The sequence below is a fragment of the Natrix helvetica genome, assembly GCF_964273705.1.
Source record: "Natrix helvetica genome assembly, chromosome: 5".
NCBI classification, from domain to species: Eukaryota; Metazoa; Chordata; class Lepidosauria; order Squamata; family Natricidae; genus Natrix; species Natrix helvetica.
The window spans coordinates 75,179,177-75,202,846 of NC_138551.1; the positions used below are offsets into that span (position 1 = coordinate 75,179,177).

The 23,670-nt window shown below is 37.7% G+C and overlaps 1 protein-coding gene across 3 annotated transcripts in view; it reads right to left on the bottom strand.

Annotated features, from left to right (window-relative positions):
* DNTT (DNA nucleotidylexotransferase) overlaps positions 1–23,670 on the bottom strand; it is a 297,641-nt gene that overhangs the window by 28,586 nt on the left and 245,385 nt on the right. For all 3 annotated transcript variants that reach the window (XM_081954006.1, XM_081954005.1, XM_081954004.1), the window contains 2 exons: positions 8,208–8,459; positions 5,159–5,242 (listed from right to left, as the gene is read on the bottom strand). In XM_081954006.1, coding sequence (XP_081810132.1) covers positions 5,159–5,242; positions 8,208–8,459 — 336 coding nt within the window. The remainder of the gene's footprint in view (positions 1–5,158; positions 5,243–8,207; positions 8,460–23,670) is intronic.

A 23,670-nucleotide genomic window follows, 5' to 3' on the forward strand; every position in this document is an offset into this window, starting at 1 on the left:
CAGAAAAGGGAAACAAAGATGATTAGAGGGCTGTTCATAAAACAGGAAGACTGGTTGCAGGAATTGGATATTTTTGTTTAGTAAAAAGGACTAGATGTGATATGATAGCACTGTTCCAATATTTGAAGGCTGACACAAAGAAGAGGGGGGGGGTCAATCTATTCTCAAAAGCACCAGAAAGCAAGATAAGAAACATTGGATGGAAACTAATCAAGGAGGGAATCAACCTAGAACTAAAGAAACAATTCCTAGCAGTGAGAACGATTAACCAATGGAACGGATTGCCTTCAGAAGTTCTGGATGCTCCATCATTGGAGGCTTATAAGAAGAGACTGCACACTCGCTTGTCTGAAATGGTATAGGGTCTCCTGCTTGAGCAAGAAGACCTCCAAAGTCCCTTCCAACTCTGTTATTCTGTTATCTGTTGTGGGAAATATTTGGCTTGACTGCAGTACCTATAACTATTATCTAAAATCTAACATCCAGTTAGTAGGGCTTGTTTAAGTCAAAGCGATGCAGTATTTTTCTACTTTGGATTACAGAGAGCTAAAGCCAAAATCTACCAAAAAGTCTTTGGTATTCCAAAGCAAATGGATGTGAGTGCTATAGCCAACTTTCAGTGGCGAGTTCTAATTCAGAAACCTTTTAGTACCTGTGCACTATTTCTTGTTTGCCTAACACACTGCAAAGCCTTTTCTTTGATTTGTACCTTCCCCTCAGTAGTAAGAGATGAGGAGGACCTCACTCTCTGAGAGATGCTCTGAATGAACTTGAGACCTTTTTACATGTATTTTTTTCACTGCCCTTCCTACACAACAGGTGGATCCTTACTGCTTCCTAACAGTAACCAAGCCTGTTATCTTTCCTCTGCACAGATTGTAACCTACCATCAACAAAAGAGTTCCTAAGCTTCTATCGGTAGTAATTACATTAAAAAAACATCATGAAAGCATTGATGATGAGACTGTGAAATGCCTTTTTTTCTTTTATTTATTAATTTATTAATCCATTTTATATGCCGCACCCTCTCCACCAAGGGACTCGGGGCGGCGTACAATTTACTATATAACAAATAAATAACAAGGAGGAGATATACAAAAGCATTATACAACACATAATAAATAAATAATCAATTAATTAAAAACAGCAAAAAGCAATTAAAAAACAATTAAAACACCCAAAGTCAAACCTAATTTAAAATTTTATCCAGAGGGATTAAAATAGCTATAATTCAGGCCAGGCCGGCTAGTTGGAACAGGTGGGTCTTGAGTTTCGTGCGGAAGGAGCGGAGATCGGTTGTTGTCCTAATGTCGGGGGGGAGGTCATTCCAGAGGGCTGGGCCCATCACAGAGAAGGCCCTGCCCCTCGGCGCCGCCCTCTGGCATTGCTTGGTGGACGGCACCAGGAGAAGTCCCTCCCTGTGAGAGCGAATTGGTCGCAGGGATGTATGGGGCAGGATACAATCCCGCATTTGTAAATTATTCGATTTCTATCTCATCTTATTTGATATTGTTTTATTCTACTTTATTCTTCTTATTCTCTTTTTCACTGGTTTTTAATATCCTATCTTGGGGAGTTTATATGGCCATTACATTATTTTATTGCATTTGGTCATTACTTTTCTTATTATTATTGTTATTTGGTTATCTTGCTGGTCAATGACTATAGCTAAATACATTTGATTTAATCAGCCTTGATTGATAATTGCTAGAGATAGGCTAATTGTGGCAGTCATTTGAGGATATATTATGCTGCATTTATGGGAATACAGCATTCTGATCATAAGATATAATAATTGCATTTTATTCTGCACTAGTCTGGCCATATCTGGAGAGTTGTGTTTACTTCTTTCAAGAAAGGAGATAAATTGGAGCATGTTCACAGCAGGACATTCAGAATGGTGAAGGAAATGAAATAATTATATCAGAAATGATTAAGTTATGTTGGGATCTCAGTTGAACCCAGCTAATAAAAAAATGAAGCCTTCATTTTTATTTTAAGGAGAGTAAATTTCACTCTTATCATGTAACATTTTGGGAAAGAAGACAAAAAAGAATGGGGGAATTTTTATTCATTTTTCATTGCTTTCCACAGTTGACATTCTTATTTAATTCTGCTTAGTATGCTGCTAAATTCCATATCTCCTTTATCCTTACTTCCCAGATAAAATCTAAAATGAAGGAATGAACTCCTATGTATACTTTAATAATCAATCTTTGGAAAGGTGTTTCAATTCTGACAAAGGAGATTATAATCATTACATGCGTAGATATGCTAGGAAAGTATAAAACGGTGTAATCTCTGCACAAAACAGTTACGTTCTTCCCTCTTTATAGATTTTAGTGTTTTTTTAATTTAAAAAAAACAATTTTAATCAGTTATCACCATCATGCCCAATGTAATAGACTGTGTGGATGAACTTGGGGAAAGAGATGCTGTCCAGGAAACAATCAAACAAGAGAGGCAGGAGCTTCCAGTGACTTAATGATCAGAGAAATAAACTTGGGAAGCATTTGCCATAAGGAATCAAACAGTCAAAAGTGCTGGAAGGAAGTTTGTACCTTTAGATTTGCAAGATTCTGTTAATGTAGCCTTACAATAAAATAGAATTAATTCATGTTTACGGTCCGTTTACATAGAAGAGCTGACATCATATTTATGAATTCAGAATAAACCTTGCCTTCATTCTCTCCCATTTATTTAAAAATGCAATTGGAATTTTTCAGCCAATTACTAAACCATCAACATTATTAGCAAGATATATGCCCAGCACCTTATATTTAAGATTGGATGGTTCACAGGCCATTGACTAAAGAACAGATCAGATATCATACAGTCTTTATATAAAAAAAAATTACAGAGTTGGAAGGGACCTTGGAGGTCTTCCAATCCAACCCCTGCCCTACAGCAGTGGTTCTCAACCTTCCTAATGCCGCGACCCTTTAATGCAGCTCCTCATGTTGTGATGACCCCCAACCATAAGATTATTTTATGTTTTCCATATTTTTTCAAAAATATGTGTTTTCCGATGGTCTTAGGCGACCCCTGTGAAAGGGTCATTCGACCCCCAAAGGGATCCCGACCCACAGGTTGAGAACCACTGCCCTACAGCATTTCAGAAAAATGGCTGTCCAGTCTCTTCTTAAAAGCCTCCAATGATGGAATACTCATAACATCTCAAGACAAGTTGTTCCACTGATTAGTTTTTCTCACTGTTAGGAAATTTCTCCATATTTTTGGTTGCTTCTCTCCCTGTGCATTGAGCAATCTCCTTGCATACTTCTTAAAAGCTTCTGTAAATTACTATTGCCCCAGGTATACGATTTTGGGAGAGCAAGCATCATTGAGCCCAGTGAGAATTTAATTTTGAGCGAGGTGTTTTCAAACTTTTTCAAATAGTGAATCATCTCTTGAACCCACAAAACTTCTGGCAGGCCCATTTTTTGCCTTCCCCGGGCTCCGGAGGCTTTCCTTGAGCCTCTGGGAGGGCGAAAACTGTTTCCCCTGGGCTCTGGAGATCCCTCTGGAGGCCAGAAACATGCTGTTTCCAGACTTCCGGAACCTCCAGTAGGTCTGTTTTCCTTCCTCCCCAAGCCTCCGTGTGGACCCTACACTTAACCTGGCATGATGAACAGGCTGCATGGAGACTCCTGGGAGGGACGGGGTGGGGTGGGGTAGGTGGGGCCAGCCAGGGGTGAGATTTGGAAGTTCACCGAACTGGGCAGAATACTAGCTAGAGCAGTGGTTCTCAACCTTCCCAATGCCGCGGGCCTTTAATACAGTTCCTCATGTTGTGGTGACCCCCAACCATAAAATTGGTGTCTCGGTTCCTAAGACCATTGAAAATATGTGTTTTCCGATGGTCTTAGGCAACCCCTGTGAAAGGATCGTTCGACTCCCAAAGGGGTCCCGACCCACAGGTTGAGAACCACTGAGCTAGAGGATCCCCCAAACCCATGCAAATCCCCAGCAGCCCACCCCTGCAAGGATCATACAATTATACTTGGGTGTTCCTCAGCTTCTCAGGTGGCCTATTTTCAGATCATTCTAGCTTCAGAAGAAAACATTCCCATGAGCTTCCAAAACATTCCATAGGCTTTGGACTATTACCAGAGGAATACATTTCATTCCTTTGGATGAAGTATGCGTAAAATTATTTTTGTTTCAGCTAGGCTTTGTTTTCAAGGCTAACTGAATCTTATTTATTTTATTCCTTTGGGGGATTAAGAAACAAGGAAGACAAGAAATTAAGTCTTTCTTTTTTTATACTCTCCGAGATCTAAGCTTCTATTCAAAACTTATTAATCTGAGCACTTGAGAGACAAGTTTTCCTTTCTCTCAGTCATTTAGCTAAATCAAATTAAAAGGTTCTATAGGTTGATGAAGTAAATTTTAACAATGATTTTAAACACCCACATTTTACTTTCCAGAGAATATAATTGGAATTTAAAATTAAATTGCTACTTTGATTTTAACTGGAAATTCTCTTCCATTAATATTCTTTCTGAAATGTTTCTCTAAGTGATGTTTTATTTCATATGTGCAATTTTCTCTGTAATACAAAATTGTTTGAATTACTATGTGAGTTCATTTAATTACTTAATACTCACTACAGTCCTTCAAGGTTAAGTCTCATGGCACTTGTAACAATAGGAAGCAAGTGAGAGTCGCATAGTAATAAGAGAATAAAGAAAAAGAGGCTAGAGGCTGGAAAAGGAAGGGATTAGGCTCAAATCCAAATCCATTAATTGTTTGTGTATAAATATGCAAGAAACCTGAATTTAAACAGAACGCTGGAATGTTTACCTGGTGGTAGATGCTACATAGTTGACAATTTGTGTTTCTCACTGTGGACATCATTTCCCAACAGGAAATCATATTAATATTGAATAAGTAGGCAGGAATCTTCTCTTCTACTAATCTTTAGAAAGGAAGGAATATAGCCTCACTTCTACATTTTAAACTTTATTTAATTTATTTTCTCTTTCTGTACAAAGCTACTCATGTGAAATATTTCAAGGTAATTGCAATTTGACCTTCAATTTATTTGACAATCAGAGGTCTAATTTTTGCTTAACAGATTGGGGGATGAAAAAGGCACTGAACAGGGGAATGATTGATGAATTCAGTAATGACAGTAGAAAGGAAAAGGCATTACCTTAGTTTTATCATATAAGGCATGATTATCCAACATCATTTTCTTCTCATGGGTGGCATATCTCCGCAGATCACGTTCAAATTGCTGTATGCAGATAAAATGCTCAGTGTTATTACAGCAAAGCCAAATTATCTATCTCTCATCAATCTATCCTATCCTATCCTATCCTATCCTATCCTATCCTATCGATCTATCGATCTATCGATCTATCGATCTATCGATCTATCGATCTATCGATCTATTTTAATCTATTGTAGCACTCTTTGTTATAAACTTTAATGAATATACTGTAGATATAAATTTAGGATAAATTTAAGATAAATTGATATTGTCCTGCAATGACTTTTAAAATCCTAAAGTAAAGATATTCCTCAGAGCTAATATTATAGACTAGTCATGAGGAAGCCTGCTAGGTCCTCATTACTGCGCACATAACCATAAGTAATGTGATATTGCGATATTACATTACACGTTTTGTAATGGATGTTCACCCAGAGCGACTCTGTTGCATGTACAATACTATATCACATTAGCTAATACTGTCTCCTTAATAATTTTAACTTTATAAGAAGAGATGGTTGAAGTTTAATTTAAACACACAGTGGATTCCATTTGCTTCTGACTCACAGAGAATGGCTGAGTAAAACAAAATTCATTAGGTGTTTGCACTTTTTCAGGAAACATTACAGTTTATAATATGTTTGTTGGTAGCTGCCTAGAGATTAGAAGCAACTGTCAAAAGAAACACAAAATACATACAATATTAAGGGAATCAGTGCAGCCTCCAGCAATATTCAGAAATAAATATCATTGGGTTAAATAATCTTACTCTAGAGTTAATATATAAATTACAGTTATAGTCTACACTTCCTAAATTATATTCAACAAACTTGGCTGATTCTTTCCTGAAAGCACGCTTCCCATTCTTCTGACCATTTCAGCTTTATCATTTTAGGGAGACGAGAAGACATGAACTAAAGATTTTTTAAAAAAATATTCTGATTTCCATATTTATTCCATAAAATCAAATTTCTATAAAATCAGAATGTAATACATTATAAATTATATTTCTTCCTTTCACATTTACTCTAGAGTTTTTACACTTCTATTCCCTGTCTTTAGAAACTAGTTTAAAAAACAGAAAACAGAAAATGAAAATGTCAGAATATTCATGAACTGGCAGAGACATAGCAACAGGTCAGCCATTGGGAACTGACTGGAATAGGACATGGTAATTGGGTCAGCCAATGGGAACTATTTGGTGACTGAGAGCCATGCCAAACAGCTAGGAACCTGGGCATGGCTTACCTATGCAGCTCTGAGTCTGTGCAAGAGAACTAATTTAGTCTGAATCAAACTTAAACTGTTCTCTGCTGATCTCTCCTCTGCCTGTGTTTTACCTGTAACTACTACCAGGTTGGAGAATCCACTATTGGTATTGTATATTTATTCATGTGTTGTTATGTATATAAAGAAGTTAATGAATCCTGCTGAAACAGTTATCTTTGTGTGCTTTCTGAATGTGATCTCTGCAACAAACTCTGACAGAAAAGACAAGTGCGTTTTCAAGCAAGTTTTCTCTTAAACATAATTGTTATTTTAAAGAAATGTAGCACTAGTTCCCATAACTAAGGAGAAAGATTTTGAAATACTCAAGTAAAGTATCCTAAACAAGAGGAACAGATTGATGCATGACCTAATGAGTCTTCCTATGCTCAAGAAATTCAAATTCTAAAAAAAAAAAAAAAGTAAGTTGTCATCATAGGTAACTAGTGTCAAACTTGGATTTTCCTGTGTGCAAAATTGTTGTTTTTCCTCCAGTGAATTTTGTATTTATAGCTTCTCTAAAATACTGAATCTAGATTGGGAAGAATAGATAATACTTGCAGGGGGGAGAAATGATATTTTATCATTTCTTGATGGGTCTGAAAGATATATTAGACAGAGCAGAGGAGAAGAACTGAAACAGTTGATGAGTTTATTTATTTATTTATTTATTATTTATTTATTTATTTATTTATTTATTTATTTATTTATTTATTTATTTATTTATTTATTTATTTATTTATTTATTTATTTATTTATTTATTTATTTATTTATTTATTTATTTATTTATTTATTTATTTATTTATTTATTTTTTATTTATTTATTTATTTATTTCAATTTATCAGTCGCCCCCTCTCCGCAAAGGGACTCGGGGCGACGTACAATTAAATCAAAATACAAATGTGGCATGGAGGAGGTAACACCAATATTTAACAGTCAAGTTCAAATAAATAACAATAAATTAAAACAATTAAAACAGTTAAAACCCCCAAAATTTATGTATAAAATATTAAAATAATTAAAATTGCCAGGGAGGTTAGAAATTTCAAGTTGTTCTCTGTATCTGTTTCAAGATGGATTACAAAAACCATGTTGTTATCCTGTCTCAAGTGTGAAAGGACACGCTATATAGGTGCAATAAAGGGTTCTGTTTAGGTTCTAGTATCAGTGGAAAGGGGTGAGCATGGAGCCCTTATAGGAATGTAGAATTTAGATGGATTGGACCAGAACATCTTTAAGTCATCCCATGTTGTTATCAGATGCTGCATTCAACTGTAAAGATCACAGTGATTTATATTGCATTCTGGATAATTTCTATGTTACAATTCTGGGAGACTATAACCTATAATCCCGATTACAGTATTTCAGGACTCTTTTGCAATCTTGTGGCTGGGACCACAGTAATCACTATAGTTGTTGTCACCAATAAAAGATACTTCATTGCATCAATTAAAAAAAAAGCTTCATTTCCTTGTTTAAAGTAGGTATTTTTCCACAACAGTCTAAAATTCAATTGGTAACCTACACTATTTCAATAAGTATTTTTCCAGCTATTCAGGACATAAAGTAGCTCTGGACCCTTCAGAGAAGAAACAAGGAAAACTTAATATACACGTGATAAGCCAAAGAAATGAACACTTTTTTTTTCAGATGTATGGCACTGCAATTGTCTTATACCAGCTAGGATAGAAATATAAACAGGAGGAAAGGAAGTTATTTACCCTAGATCCAGTCCATCCTAAGAGAGCAAATGCATAATGTTGAAAAGGAGTAACAACCAGATCCACACGAATTGCTTTCCAGTCTTTTGTTCCTTCGTCAGCTTGTATGGCACTTCCTTTGTTCACGCTTTCCTTATGGACTTTTAAAATTGCAAAGCACTTCTGAAAATGATCTAAAGCATCGACGTTTCTGCTTGGCAACTTTGTATTTTCAAACGTTGATTCAATAAGATCATAATATAAGAGCAATTCCTAAAAGAAAACACATTCAACTTATTACTATGCTGAGAGCCAATGTGAGGTGATGGTTGTTTGCATTAAGTTGTCCTCAGCATGAAGATACATTAAGTGACTTTGGATCAATCTTAGCCCTTGCCTCCTAGGACTGAAATTGTGTGGAAATATTGGAGGAGGAGATGATATTCCACCTTGCCATAAGTTCCATTTTCTGCCGTTCCGGGCAGCGGGGATCAGAATGGATGGAAAATGGGACACATGGAGGCCAAAAATGGGGCATGCACAGGCCAAAAATGGGATGTGGGGGCCGAAAATAGGGTGCACAGAGGCAGCAATAGGCAATCTCTGCAGCCTGAAACAACTGATTGTCATGAGGCTGATCCAACCAACAATCAGCTGCTTGTGCTAATCAGGCTGTATGAAGCTGAAACTGAAACAGGCTGTTTGCTGCAAGGAGGCAAATTGCTGGGAGGCAGAGGCCAAAGGGTGGTGGGTGCTGGTGGGCGGGGCCCAGGGACGTGCGGTCAGGGGAGGCAAGGGAGGCAGAGCCTCACCTCTCTTCATGAAATAATAGTATATAATATTATATACTATGCATTTGTGTTACAACCTCTGGTATGCCTAAATATGGGAGGAAGGTCACTACTCCCTCTTTCTGACCTTCGGCTCATCACAGAAGACCATGCAGGCAGAAAACCATATTTTTATTTTTAATGTTGCCTTTTTATATTTGTGTTGTATTTGTACTGATAAATAAATATCTATACTAGTCTCCCTTTATTTATTTATCAGTACAAATACAACACAATATATATAATAGTGTTGTATATATATATATATATATATATATATATATATATATATATATATATATATATATATATATATATATATATATATATATATATATATATATATATATATATATATATATATATATATATATATATATATGCTGGTTTTGTTGTATTCGGGTCTTTTCCCGTGTAAGGTTGAGATTGTCTTTGCAACGTTTCGGCAGGATCTCACCTGCCATCCTCAAGCGTGGGCTTGAGACAATCTCAACCTTACATGGGAAAAGACCCGAATACAACAAAACCAGCATACCTACACCCGTGAAAATCTACGAAAACAAATATATATATATATATATATATATATATATATATATATATATATATATATATATATATATATATATATATATATATATATATATAATATTATAATATTATATACATCCGCCTGGCCGCGCCCGGGAGCTGCAGAGGCAAAAATGTTGTCGGCGCTCCCAGATTACAAAGCCACGAAAGTGACTGGGGGAAGGTTCTCATCGTTCCCCAGTCGCTTTCGTGGCTTCGTCATCCGGGAGCGCCGACAACATTTCTGCCTCCACAGCTCGCGGGCGCGGCCGGACAGATGTAGCCAGAGTGACGCCAAGGCAGTCCGGACGGATGAAAGAGCGAGCGAGCGATGGAGGTCCTCGGTCGCTCGCCCGCCGGACTTCCTTGGCGCCACTCTGGCTACCTCTGTCCATCCAAGCTGCGGAGGCAGAAATGTTGTCGGCGCTCCCGGATGACAAAGCCACGAAAGCGACTGGGGAACGACGAGAACCTTCCTGCCTCTGCTGGACTTGCGCAAAATCCAGCAGAGGCAGGAAGGTTCTCGTCGTTCCCCAGTCGCTTTCGAGGACTGCGGAGCGCAAGCCGGCGAAGCACACTCAGGAAGGCGGGGAATGGGATCACATGTGCTGGAGGCCGAGGCAGCCTCAGCCTCCAGCACACGTGGTGCCATTCCCTGCCTTCCTGATGATGTCACCAGCCTCACCAGCCGTAAACCTCACCGCACGTCACTGGCGGGGCTACATTCAGTGTATAAGACGCACCCAAATTTTCACCCTCTTTGTGGAGGGAAGTGCAACTTATACTCCGAAAAAATATGGTATCCAACCCATACGTCTCAGAGCACATACATATGCCACAGCAACAATGTGGGTTGAAAAAATCATTTGCAGAGAGTCTTAAGACTAATTCATATACATTTGGGAGGCTTGGATTCAACAGAATTTCAAAAATATGTATTGCAAAAAATCTTACTAAGAAAACATTCTTGTCAGCATTCCCTAAATAAATATGAAGTTGGAGACAAAAGTATCACATTGATCTCCATAGGGTTCTTTCTTTCCAATGGAGGCTTTGGCAATCATGTGATTTACAAACAGCAGTTCTGCACTATCATTCTAAGGATTGGAGCTTTAATAACTTGAGAGATTATAACTATGCTAAAATAGTTTTTCAGAAATTATTCACGTATCACCTTTCATGTTTTGATGGGTAGAAGATTTCTACTTGAGCAAATATGAAAATGTCTTCACAGTGCGGGATGTGATCCTAACTGATCACCTTCCAGATCAAACATTATAATCGCAAAAGACAACACCTTTTGATGTAGCAGTCAAGAAAATACAGCATTTTTCTACATCATCTTGTGGAACTTATATACAAGACGAAAATTGAAGTCCATAGTTTACCATCAAAGTTACACAGCACATTATAGGATTATAAGCAGGGCATCCTGGAGTTTTAAGCCCTTAATAGCAAAGATTATTTATGCAAAAATGTGGAAAGTAAAGTTATTATATATTAATAGCTAAGATTTATATTACTCCCACATATCACAATTCAAAAAGCAACTGTATATTTTTCTAATACCTGAGCCAAAGCTTCTATCCATGTTTTTCATATTTAAAATTTAGAAGAAATAATATAGCTTGCCAAATATCAGTAGGCTGGCAATTGCCATTATTTTGTTACAGTATGCCTACAAAGTTTGCATTCTATAAATACTTATAGCTTTTGGTATAAACGTTGTCAGACAGGGGACATTAATTAAAAATTAATGCTTGTCTTCTGTTCCATTGGAACTTCCTGAGTATGTCTCAATATGCTGCACATACTGTTTAGTTGCTAGATTGCAGGCAACAGTGGGTTGACTTGAAAGGAGAGTCTAGGTTACAGATTCTAGCATGCATGGAATAGCAGTAACATATTTGCGTCAGCCCTCAGGCTGCCATCCAGGGGAACCCTGTCCATAACCATGCCCACCATGCAATGCTGCCACGTTGATGTTGCCTCTCTGATGCCTCTCTGTAGCTGCATGTGGCTCTTCTACCCAGGTGCAACTGCCTCCTCTGATGTAACTCTTCTACTCGGGTGCAACTGCCTACTCTGATTTAACTCTTCTACTTGGGTGCAACTACCTCCTCTGATGTAACTCTTCTACTCGGGTACAACTGCCTACTGTAACACTTTGCTCTGATGCGGCTAACCAGGAAAGAGGCTATGATGACACTGAGTGGGGGTGTGGCTGGAGGTGTGGGCCATGGTGATTGGTGATGGTGGGTGGGTGTCATCTGGGTGGAGTTGTGGGTGGAGCTGGGTGGGGTAAGGATATATATATATGGGTGATGGTGTTAACTTGGTTAGAACTGACTTGGATTTGATTACCTTTGTATCATTGCCATTTAATGCTGGTTATCACATAGTTTTTCACCAAACAAACTGAATCTCTGTTTGTATACAGCATGAACGCCGGAACGTGACAATTTGGGGCAAAATTTGGGCTTCCTTTTTTCTTAAGTCTATTTTTTTTTATGGCAAATGACAGTAATTGTTTTTACCAAAAGCAGAGACTGCCAAATGCGGCATGAGCATGTTTATAACTAGTAACTTTGTCTACAACTTCATTGTATTGAAAAGTGTTATGCGACAGAGTTTATTAACCAAATCCATGATGGGTGATAAGCCAATATTATGGATCGGCTGTGATAACTAACTAGGAATATAAGAGAAGATACTAATTAACAAAGGAAAGGAGATCAGCTTGTTTATTTGTAGGCGAAAAGGAGAAATCTGAAAAAGGCAGCCTTATTTGTGGGATGCATTTAATGATAAAAATATGGATGTGAAGTTTTGATTATAAATGAAAGAACCAAAGCATATGTCACAAACTATGAGTCGGTACAACATGTACAGGTAGTCCTTAACTTACAATGTGTCCAAAATCTCTGTTCCTAAGTGACACCGTTGTTAAGTGAGTCCCCCCCCCATTTTATGCCCTTCCTTGTCAAAGTTATGAATCACTGCAGTTGTTAAGTAAGTAACATGGTTATTAAGTGACTCTGGCTTTTCCCATTCACTTTGTTTGTCAGAAGGTTAGAAAGGGTGATCAAATGAGCCTGGCACACTGCAACCGTCATAAAGTGCAGTGATTGTAAGGGTGAAAGATGGTTTTTCAGTGCCATTTTAACTGCGAACAGTCAATGCAATACAATACAATACAATAGCAGAGTTGGAAGGGACCTTGGAGGTCTTCTAGTCCAACCCCCTGCCTAGGCAGGAAACCCTATACCATTTCAGACAAATGGCTATCCAACATCTTCTTAAAGACTTCCAGTGTTGGAGCATCCACAACTTCTGGAGGCAAGTTGTTCCACTGATTAATTGTTCTAACTGTCAGGAAGTTTCTCCTTAGTTGTAAGTTGCTTCTCTCCTTGATTAGTTTCCACCCATTGCTTCTTCTTCTACCCTCAGGTGCCTTGGAGAATAGTTTGACTCCCTCTTCTTTGTGGCAACCCCTGAGATATTGGAACACTGCTATCATGTCTCCCCTAGTCCTTCTTTCTCTTAAGCTAAACATACCCAGTTCCTGCAACAGTTCTTCATATGTTTTAGTCTCCAGTCCCCTAATCATCTTTGTTGCTCTTCTCTGCACTCTTTCTAGAGTCTCCACATCTTTTCTACATCGTGGTGACCAAAACTGAATGCAGTATTCCAAGTGTGGCCTTACCAAGGCATTATAAAGTGGTATTAACACTTCACGTGATCTTGATTCTATCCCTCTGTTGATGCAGCCTAGAACTGTGTTGGCTTTTTTGGCAGCTGCTGCACACTGCTGGCTCATATTTAAATGGTTGTCCACTAGGACTCCAAGATCCCTTTCACAGTTACTACTGTTGAGCAAGGTACCACCTATATTGTACCTTTGCATTTCATTTTTGTTACCTAAATGTAGAACCTTACTCTTTTCACCATTGAATTTCATTTTATTAGATAGTGCCCAATGTTCAAGTTTGTCAAGATTCTTCTGTATCTTAAGCCTATCTTCTGGAGTGTTGGCTATTCCTGCCAGCTTGGTGTCATCTGCAACTTTGATGAGTTCCCCATTTATTCCCTCATCCAAATCATTGATGAAGATGTTGAAGAGTACTGGGCCTAAAACAGAGCTTTGGGGTACTCCACTGCATACTTCCCTCCATGTAGATGCAGTTCCATTGAGGACTACACGTTGAGTGCGGTTGGTCAGCCAGTTACGAATCCATCTGGTGGTGATGCTGTCCAACCCACATTCTTCTACTTTATCTAGAAGTAGGTTATGGTCTACCTTATCAAATGACTTACTGAAATCCAAGTAAACTATATCGACGGCATTCCTCTGGTCCACTAAATTTGTCACTTTGTCTAAGAATGCAATAAGATTAGTCTGGCATGATCTGTTTTTGACAAACCCATGTTGGCTTTTGGCTATTACTTTGTTTACTTCTAGGTGTTTGCAAATTTGTTGCTTGATTATCTTTTCCAGAATCTTTCCTGGCATTGAGGTCAGGCTGATAGGTCACTAAATGAACTGTTGTAAATTGAGGACTGCCTGTATTAAGAAAGATGGAATTCATAGGCTGACATCAGTTACATGTTTTACTCTAATGAATAAGGAAAAATAGGGGGTGAGTTTTGCAGAAAATGGTGCAATGTTCTGAGTGAATGAGATCTAGGGAAAAGATTATTTTGCGGGCTGACAGAAATGCATGAGTTGGAGCTAGATGAAAAAGAAAAGAAAAATTGACAGGGCTTGCAGAGACCCAAGAATGAATGAGAATGGTGATTTTTTTAAAAAATGACTGCTTGTTTTACGGCATAGTTTAAGCATCAATCTATTCATACATTTACCACCACCACAACACAAAATCTTCAACCACCCTGAATTGAATACAAAGCATGATTGATTTAAGAATTTAGGATAAAGGACTGAGAGAATTAGTGAAGGATTACAAAGGTGATGAGATATTCTGAATCTGGGACAGATCATTTTTGGTAGTGTCAAGAATGAGACTTAGGGGGAAAATGTACATGGAAAAACATGAAAGAAATGAACAAAATCAGAGGGAATGCTGAACAATTGGGGGGGGGGGAAGGAAAAATGCAGATATTGTAGATGGTAGGTTAATGTTCCAATAGAATAAAGGGAAGATGTGTACTCTATTATGCCCAGAATAGAGTGGAAAATAAGAAGTGTGTGGAATTACACCAATGTGAAATATGAAAAAGAATGCTTGGCAGATTGATAGTGGGCTGAAATGAAAGATGGGTGTAAATGAAGATGGGGAAAAAATCACATAAAAGAAGGATTTCTGAAAAAAATGAAGATCAAAGAACAATATTGTGCTACGTGTATATAAGGAAGAAGATAATTGCAAAGAATGTAGTCAGAGAAGAGCAAGGGACTGTTAAAATTAAAAGAGACAGAGAAAGTGCAGAGCAATGTCAATGAAAAGTAAGAGGGGAAAAAAGAAATATTTTGGAAGTAGATAAAGACAGACAAGCAAGGAGCCTCTAGCAGAATGAATAAAATAAAATAAAAAAATAAAAAGGACGGAATGATTGGGGATGAAATTGAAGCAAGAGGACGCTAGAAGGACTATTTTAGAGATTTGTATGAGAATGCTTGTGATGTGTGGAGGAATGAAACAGAAATGAATGCTATAAATCTTCGTGTCCAAGGAAAAAAAATATGAAAATAAAGTCATAAAAGTCTCAAGAACGTTGAAAAATGATAGGGGTCCAGGTTTAGAAAGAATAATTGGAGAAATAGTAAAAAAAAATGAATATATTTTGCTTATGGAGTGGCTGTGCAATTTGTTTAATGTATCTCTGAAGGCTGCATCTGTGCCTGATAAGTTTTCCCCCATGGAAAAAGAACTGCAGGGAACTAATCCAGGCAGTTACCTGGAGTCAACTTCGACTCAAAGACACATAAAAACAAGAAATATATAAAACTATTTCCTCTCACTACGATATGCAGTGTGTGTGTGTGTGTGTGTGTGTGTGTGTGTATGTTTGTGTTGTATTTGTGCTGATAAATAAATAAAGGGAGACTAGTATAGATCTATTTCAAGCTATTTAGCTCTCATCAGCTAGCCCTACCCTTACTGGGATTTGAACCTGGGCTGTATTATATATTAGGCAGATGTGTTAGCCACTAAGCCACAGACTCTCCTCCTTATCAGCAGAGCCAGGGAAATAGGTATGTATTTGTGTTACAACCCCTGGTATGCCCAGATATGGGAGGGAGCTCACTACTCCCCCTTTCTGTCCTTCGGCTCATTACAGAAGACCATCCAGGCAGAAAACCATATTTTTATTTTTAATGTTGCCTTTGCTATGTTTGTGTTGTATTTGTGCTGATAAATAAATAAAGGGAGACTAGTATAGATCTATTTCAAGCTATTTAGCTCTCATCAGCTAGCCATACCCTTACTGGGATTTGAACCTGGGCTGTATTACATATTAGGCAGATGTGTTAGCCACTAAGCCACAGGCTCTCCTCCTTATCAGCTGAGCCAGAGAAATAGGTATGTATTTGTGTTACAACCCGTTACTTGTCTCAGCTTCTGCCAACCTAGCAGTTCAAAAGCATGTAAAAAAATGCAAGAAAAATAAGGACCACCTTTGGTGGGAAGATAACAGCATTCCGTACGCCTTTGGCATTTAGTCATACCAGCTACATGACCATGGAGATGTCTTTGAACAGCACTGGCTCTTCAGCTTTCAAACAGAAGTGAGCACCACCCCTAGAGTCAGGATGACTAGCACATATGTGAGAGGGAAACCTTTACCTTGTTGCAGTCTACATATACACAGACATATGCATGCCTAAATATACACATAGACACACATATAACACATGCACACTGAATATACGAGTGAGAGGAATTAGTTTGCTAAGTGTACCTGAGAAGGTCAAGGCAGATTTCTGATTGAAAGGATACAGAAGGTGACAATGTGCAAAATTTGGAAGTGCAGTCTGCTTTTCTGACAGGCAAAAAATTTGCAAGCCAGATTTTTGCTCTTCAGCAGACCATTGAGAAATAAATGGATGCGAGAATCATGGAGTTGTGAAGTTGGAAGAGACTACTCTTTGAATATAGATAATTTGCATTGTTGGATGAGAGATTCAGTGATTTGCTGCAAATATTAGATAGGCGGTACACTGTGACTAGGAATATGAATTTGAAGGTTGATGTATCAAAAGGTGGTTGTATATTTTTGACTGGGAAAAGTTATATTCAGATGGTGAAAAACAAGAACAGTAGATGGTTTTGTATATTTTACTAAAACGTTTATTAAAATGGAAACATGGATGGAAAAATCATTAAAATGGAAAAATGCATTGTAAATGTGATTTAAAAAGAGATTCGGTGGTAGGTGATTGGTTGTACGTTACGAGTGTTTATCGAAATATAATGAAAATGTGTGGGTGGAAAAATGTCGTTCTGCTTACTGTTATATAAAAACATCGGGTGGATAAGTCAAGAGAAACATAAAAGTCAGTTGTACACAATGAGAAATGATACTTATGAAGAGTATGCGATAAAAAAAAAGCAGAGACAGGGTCCAGAATGATTGGATTCTGAATGTATGTTGATTGATTACAACAATGAGTGATTCAGGACAAAAGAGGTTACTTGAATGAAGATCAAGTCACAAACCCAATATATGAAGGAAGAATGAATGTGTTAAGGGTGTTGGAAAAATACTATAGGTAATTTCCAGTGTAATTTGTAACAAGTGCAGTTCCAGTCAATCACTATGTTCAGATTAGAGCAAGCATACATGAAACTCAATATCACTAGCATAAAATGTTGAAAACATTTTTAAAAATTGGCAAAATTGGATAACTGGGCAAACAGGATAACAGGCAAAAGCAGGCAAGAATTCGCGGTATATGTATCTGTCTGTCTGTTTGTTTATCTCATTAATCAAAAGGCAAAGGACTATTGAAAGCCAATGTATTTACTATGTTAATGGATCTATTCCAGTGGTGTCAAACTCACGGCATCACAGCAGCATCACATGACGTTTCACAACTTTTCCCCCCTTTGCTAAACTGGACGTGGGCATGGCCAGAGCGTGACGCATCCAGCCCGCAGGTCACGAGTTTGACAGCAGTAATCTATTGGTCTGATATGACCGTAGAAATTTCAAGTTGATATTTATAATGTCCATTAACACTTAAAGATATTTATACCTATTTTTTTCCATTTGTTGTAAAATTAATTTGTTAAAAATATTTAAGCAATTCTGCCTAAGAATGGTTAGTCATAAAACTGACCAAGCAGGTAATCCTAGATTTAACTGTAAATGGTACCCATATCTTTTTGATATATAAGTATTTGTTCTGACCTCAGCTTCCTAAGAGCAGGAAGCAACTCCTTGTCCCAACAAAAATCCCTTTTATTAATTTACTGTGAATTCTGCTCATTCACATCCAACAAAATCTTTCAACGGAGGATTTACAGTCCCAGACCTTATTTGGCTTGGAGAGCTGACAGGCCAATATCTGCAACACTTAGAAAGGAGTCTCAGAGAGTCACAAACCAATTAAGTGAATTAATTGTCTCCTGCAAACTCCACTCCCCTTTTGCTCCTCTTTTATTTCCTCTGGGAGGGCCATTCATCATTCACCTGTGGCCTTACTCCCAAGTCGAACAGTTCTTTAGCTGTTCCCTTCGTCTGGTCCCTCTGCACATGGACACACTGGGAACAGGCTCCAGCTGTTTGTCTGCCTCACTGATGTCTGACTCTGCAGCTGATAACTGGCATACGGCTCTGCCACCCCCGCCCCCTCTGCCTCTGACACAGAGCTCTCATCAGAGCCTTCTCCAGACTCCAGGACCGGCCCATGTTCCTCCCCAACCTCCTCACTGTCCGAATCTGCTGCCAGCTCTGCTGGTGGGCCACATCAGTATTGTTAAACTGATTAGAAGCAATTACTTTATAGCAACCAAATTTATTTTATATGCAAGATGAAAACTGCAATGAAGCCATTACAATTCTATTTGATTTGAAGGAGATATCTTCTTTCAAACGAGAGGCTTGGTAAAATGCAGGTTGAAAGAGAAAATCAACAAGGTCAGATCTCTCCAGAATACTTCAAATTATTTAAACCCACAATAATACAGTTTATGTACTTTTGCATAAATTTCAAGAGGTCACTAAAATGGTCAATGAGCTACATTAAAGGAGCTAGCTATTAAAGAGAAGGAAGCTTTATTGAAATAATGGAAAGGAGAAGAACAAATATTACTTGAATGGTATAGTGATATAAAAGGGGATTTTTATAAGGGCATATCATTTTCATAAAGGCATATCATTAAGACTATTAAATTCAGGAAAGGAACAATATTATATCAGAAGTAGTAGAGAAATTATTGGATGAAAATAGAAGCAAATGGATATTAAAGAATGATAAGAACTCAATGAGGTTGAACAAATTCTTTCCATTTGTCTTCATTGCAGAAATACCAAATATTTATATGTGATGATATATCTTCAGGAAGAGAATCTGAAGGACCAAAGTAAATAGAGGTGACATAAGATGGATTTGAGGGAATGGTCAACCCAAGCTCCACAAAAATAAGGATGATCAACCTGGGTTCCACAATGGTTTTTTATGGGGGAGAAACCAAGACAAGGAATCATGAAGTTCCATTGTCCCGCCTTATCAAAATATTAATCCTTTCTATTTATAATAAAAATAATTTTAAAAATATTAAATATTATTAATCCTATGTGTAAACTATGTTAAAATGATAAACTCTATGCAGGGGTGGTAGTGAAATAAATAAAACACACAAAATGTATGAATATCACAAATCCCTTCTTTAAATCCATAATGCTAGTACAGTAAATGTAAATGGGTTATTGCAAAGTTTAAAAAACATGATTTTTAGCCAATTATAATAACAACAAGGAAATGTCAATGGATATTATTTAATAATATATACATGCTCTGGTATTGGCAAAAGCAACTTGGATACAAACTCTAAACAGCGAGTTGGGGGGGAAAAGTGGAGGGGAAAGGTTTAGAAATTTTATTAATTGACTTTTACTTAGAATATGTCATAAAGGTGTAATGTTATTGGAGGATTTTTGAAATAGCTAATGAATGCCATTATGTGGTTGTGTCCTTAAGTATGAAATATTTGAGGTAAAAGCATGTTCAAATAACTGTAGTCAAATGAGAATTGTGGTACATTGATAGTAAGATATACAAAGATTTTTGATTTAAAGTGTATAATCTAATATGAACTATAAGTAATGACTGTGGAAGAAATGCACGAAAGTTATCTGTAACCAATCGACACACTTTCTACAAGATGTAATGAAGGATGATTCCTTTTTTGTGTTTTTGTTTCATTAAAATAAAAAAAAATAAAAAAAAATATGGAAAGGGCAATTGAAAGCATCCAGAGCAACATTTGGATGCATAGAAGCGATTATTTATTTTATTTGAAAATTCTGAAGACAACAGTAAGAAGGAAGATGATATAAAAGATGGAGTTTATTTTTTGGGAAATGGAAGGGAACTCTTGGTGTTTTAAATTCTATTAAAGACTTGCACTACAGTTTTACCAAGTTCCTCTGATGGAACATGGGCGGAGTTAAAAGAGGGATTAGCCTAGAATTTGTAATTATAAGGAACATTTATTACTGACCTTACTGGATGGCCTTTTAAATTTTAAATTTGGGGTTTTAAATTGGTTTTAGATTGTTTTTAACTATTAATTAGTTTGGGTTAATATACAGACTGTATGTCTATGTTGTTTGTCTGGGTTTTCGTGTCGTGCTTTGTTGTTTTTATATATGCGATGTCTGTACACCGCCCCGAGTCCCTGCGGGGAGAGGGGGCGGTTTATAAATGTAATAAACTCAAACTCAAACTCAAACTAGAATCCCTACATAGTCACAAGTGAACTAAATCCAATCTCCCTTGAATTCTGTTGACCGTTATCTAATTCCAAGTAGGTGCTAATAGTTAGTTAAGTAGATTCCTGTGCACAGGAATGGTTAAAAATAAATCAGTTTAATTGGATTTCCACATGTAGAACTGATCTTTCATGCCTGCTGGCTCAATACTACAAGATTTTTACAAATTATGTGATTAATTTTGAGCAACTGTGATCAGAGTATTGTAGCTATGTGTCCTCAAGTCATTGTCAACTTTTAACAATCAAATAGGTTGATTCTTTTTCCAGGAGGATCTGTTCCCAACCTGTCCTTCAGCTATTCCAAGGGTACAGCCACCATCACTGTAATTGAGCACATCCATATTTTTTTTGCTTATTTCCCAGCATTATAGACTTCTTTAGAAAGCTGGATTTCACATCATACATCCAAAGTAGGATACAGGTAGTCCTCAACTTATGATCACAATTGAGCCCAAACTTTATATTGCTAAGTGAGACATTTGTTAAGTGAGTTTTGCCACTTCTTGTTAAGTGAATCACTGCAGTTGTTAACTTATTAACATGGTTATTAAGTGAATATTGATTTTGCTTTGACTTTGCTTGTCAGAGGTTCACAAAACATGATCACATGACCCTAGGACACTACAACCGTTATAAATATGAATCAGTTGACAAGCTTCTGAATTTTGATAATGTGACCATGGGGTTGCTGCAAAAGTCATATCTAAATTGCCAGAAGTCACTTTTTTCAGCGCTGTTGTAACTTTGAATGGTCACTAAATGAATTGTTGTAAAATGAGAACTACCTGTAATCAGAGATTAGATAAAAGTAAATCAAAAAGTACCCCCCACTGAGCAACTCTTCTATGAGGAAATTTTTTTTTAGATTATTTAGTTGGGGAAAAAAGCAAAATATGGCAGATAGGTTAAGATAAAGCTAAAGGTTTCTCTCCCACATATGTGCTAGTCATTTCCGACTCTAGGGGCAGTGCTCATATCCATTTCAAAGCCAAAGAGCCAGCGCTGTTCGAAGACATCTCTGTGGTCATGTGCTGGCATGACTAAATGCCGAAGGCGCACGGAACACTGTTATCTTCCCACCAAAGGTGGTTCCTATTTTTCTACTTGCATTTTTACCTGCTTTCGAACTGCTAGGTTGGCAGAAGCTGGACAAATAACGGGAGCTCACTCCATTAAGTGGTGCCAGGGATTCGAACCGCCAAACTGCCAACCTTTCTGATCGACAAGCTCAGTGTCTTAGGGGTGTATAAATCATGCAATCCACACAGAAAATGATCAATCAAAACCTTCATACTTAGAGCTCGCTCTTTCCACAGATCTTTTAGTTTTGTGACTTGGGTTTATCTAGAGAGTATTCTTTTCCTGCTGGATCATTGTAGGTAATTATAGCTCATTAAATAAGTTAGCATTATTGCTCAGGTAAAATACTCAACTTTCCCTTCCTGGTTGAATAAGATCAACTCCCATGGAGAGTTTCAGAATTAGCAGCTCGTGCTAAGTAGGAAATGTGATGAGGGAGGCCATTTTCGGGAATAAAATACCTCTAAGTTTTTCTTTATAGCTTTCCCACCATTAGAAGGCTCTGCAGCTTGGAGAAGGTAAGTAGGGAGACCCATAAAGACCAGCAGACTGCAGACAGACATATCAATGTTTTCTTTTTTAAAAGATGCACTTAAGCAGCAGCTACACAGGTGCTGACTTCAGCAAGAAATGCCGTTTTTTAAATAGAAATCAAGGCCTAGGGCTAGATCCATTGGGACAACCTTTCTGATTAATCTGATTTGATGAGGCTCTGGACAACTCTCTTGTATTGCATTCATGCAGCTGAAACAGCAATTCCCAAGCTGCACTCTGATCTTTTTAGCCAAGCAGTTAGCTGTCGAAATTGTAAGGTCTAATCTGAATGTTGCAGGCTACTGAGGATCAAGTAAATAGCACCCTCGGCTGATTTTGCAGGCATCAATTCTTATTTTTGATGGTGGATAAAACAACATGCAGGGATTAATTAATTTTAGCTGAAATATTTCAGCATTAATGAAAGAGTCAGATACAAGTGCTTTTCCTGGACTCTTAAGACTGCTTTTTAACATTATGAGGGAAAGGGAAATCAATTTCACTATTTATAACAATTATTTTGGTTTAAAGGATTTAAATTTTATATTACATCACCTAACATTCCTTCAGTTTGGTTTCATGCAGTGGTAGGATTCAAAAAGTTTTACTACCGGTTTTGTGGGCGTGGTTTGGTGGGCACGGCATGGCTTAGTGGCCGTGGCAGGGGAAGGTTACTGCAAAATCCCCATTTCCTCACGATCAGCTGGGACTCAGGAGGCAGAGAATAGATGAGGGCACTGCCAGTCAGAGATGGTATTTGCCAGTTCTCTGATTTCCACTACCGGTTCTCCAGAACTGGTCAGAACCTGCTGAATACCACCTCTGGATTTCATGCAACTATTTTACGTTCCTTCAGTCTGAGGCATTTAAAAATGAACAGTGAAAATATGAAGTGTCCCCCCCACCCCGCACGTGCTTATTTTTTCTTTCTGTTAAGCCCTTCTAAAGTGAATGCTTTGAAAAGCAGTACGCACAGAAACTAGTCAACATCAATGAAGTTACCATGCCATTCTCATTCTGCATTCTTGGGTGTTATTCAGTCCACAATGGTAAAAACAAAGTCATATATGGAAGGAAAAAAATCACCTGCCAGCATCAAGTTAGCTCCATCCTTAATCTAGAAATTATTTGGACAGATGTTCTACATGAAGGCATGTGATCATTTGGCTGGCCTCCAGCAACTGTCTGCCAGCGAAAATGGAGTTCCATTTTCACTGTCAGAGACACCAGTCATTTCCTGTTTCCAGGGCATTCTCAGATCAAATCACCCTGTGGGCCAGATCTGGCCATCAGACCTTGAGTTTGACACCCCTGGACACTTGAATGTCCCTTTCTTCTTTTGCTATTCAGGAAGTCAATAAGGACTTCCTTACTATTACTATTCCAATAGTAGGGAATGTATGCACTGAAGGTCAGGATTGAACTATTGCCTTCTTGATATTATCTGAGTTTGGCTGTTTTGTTGGAAACATTTCATTATCTGGCTAGGTAGTACCACCAATAGCA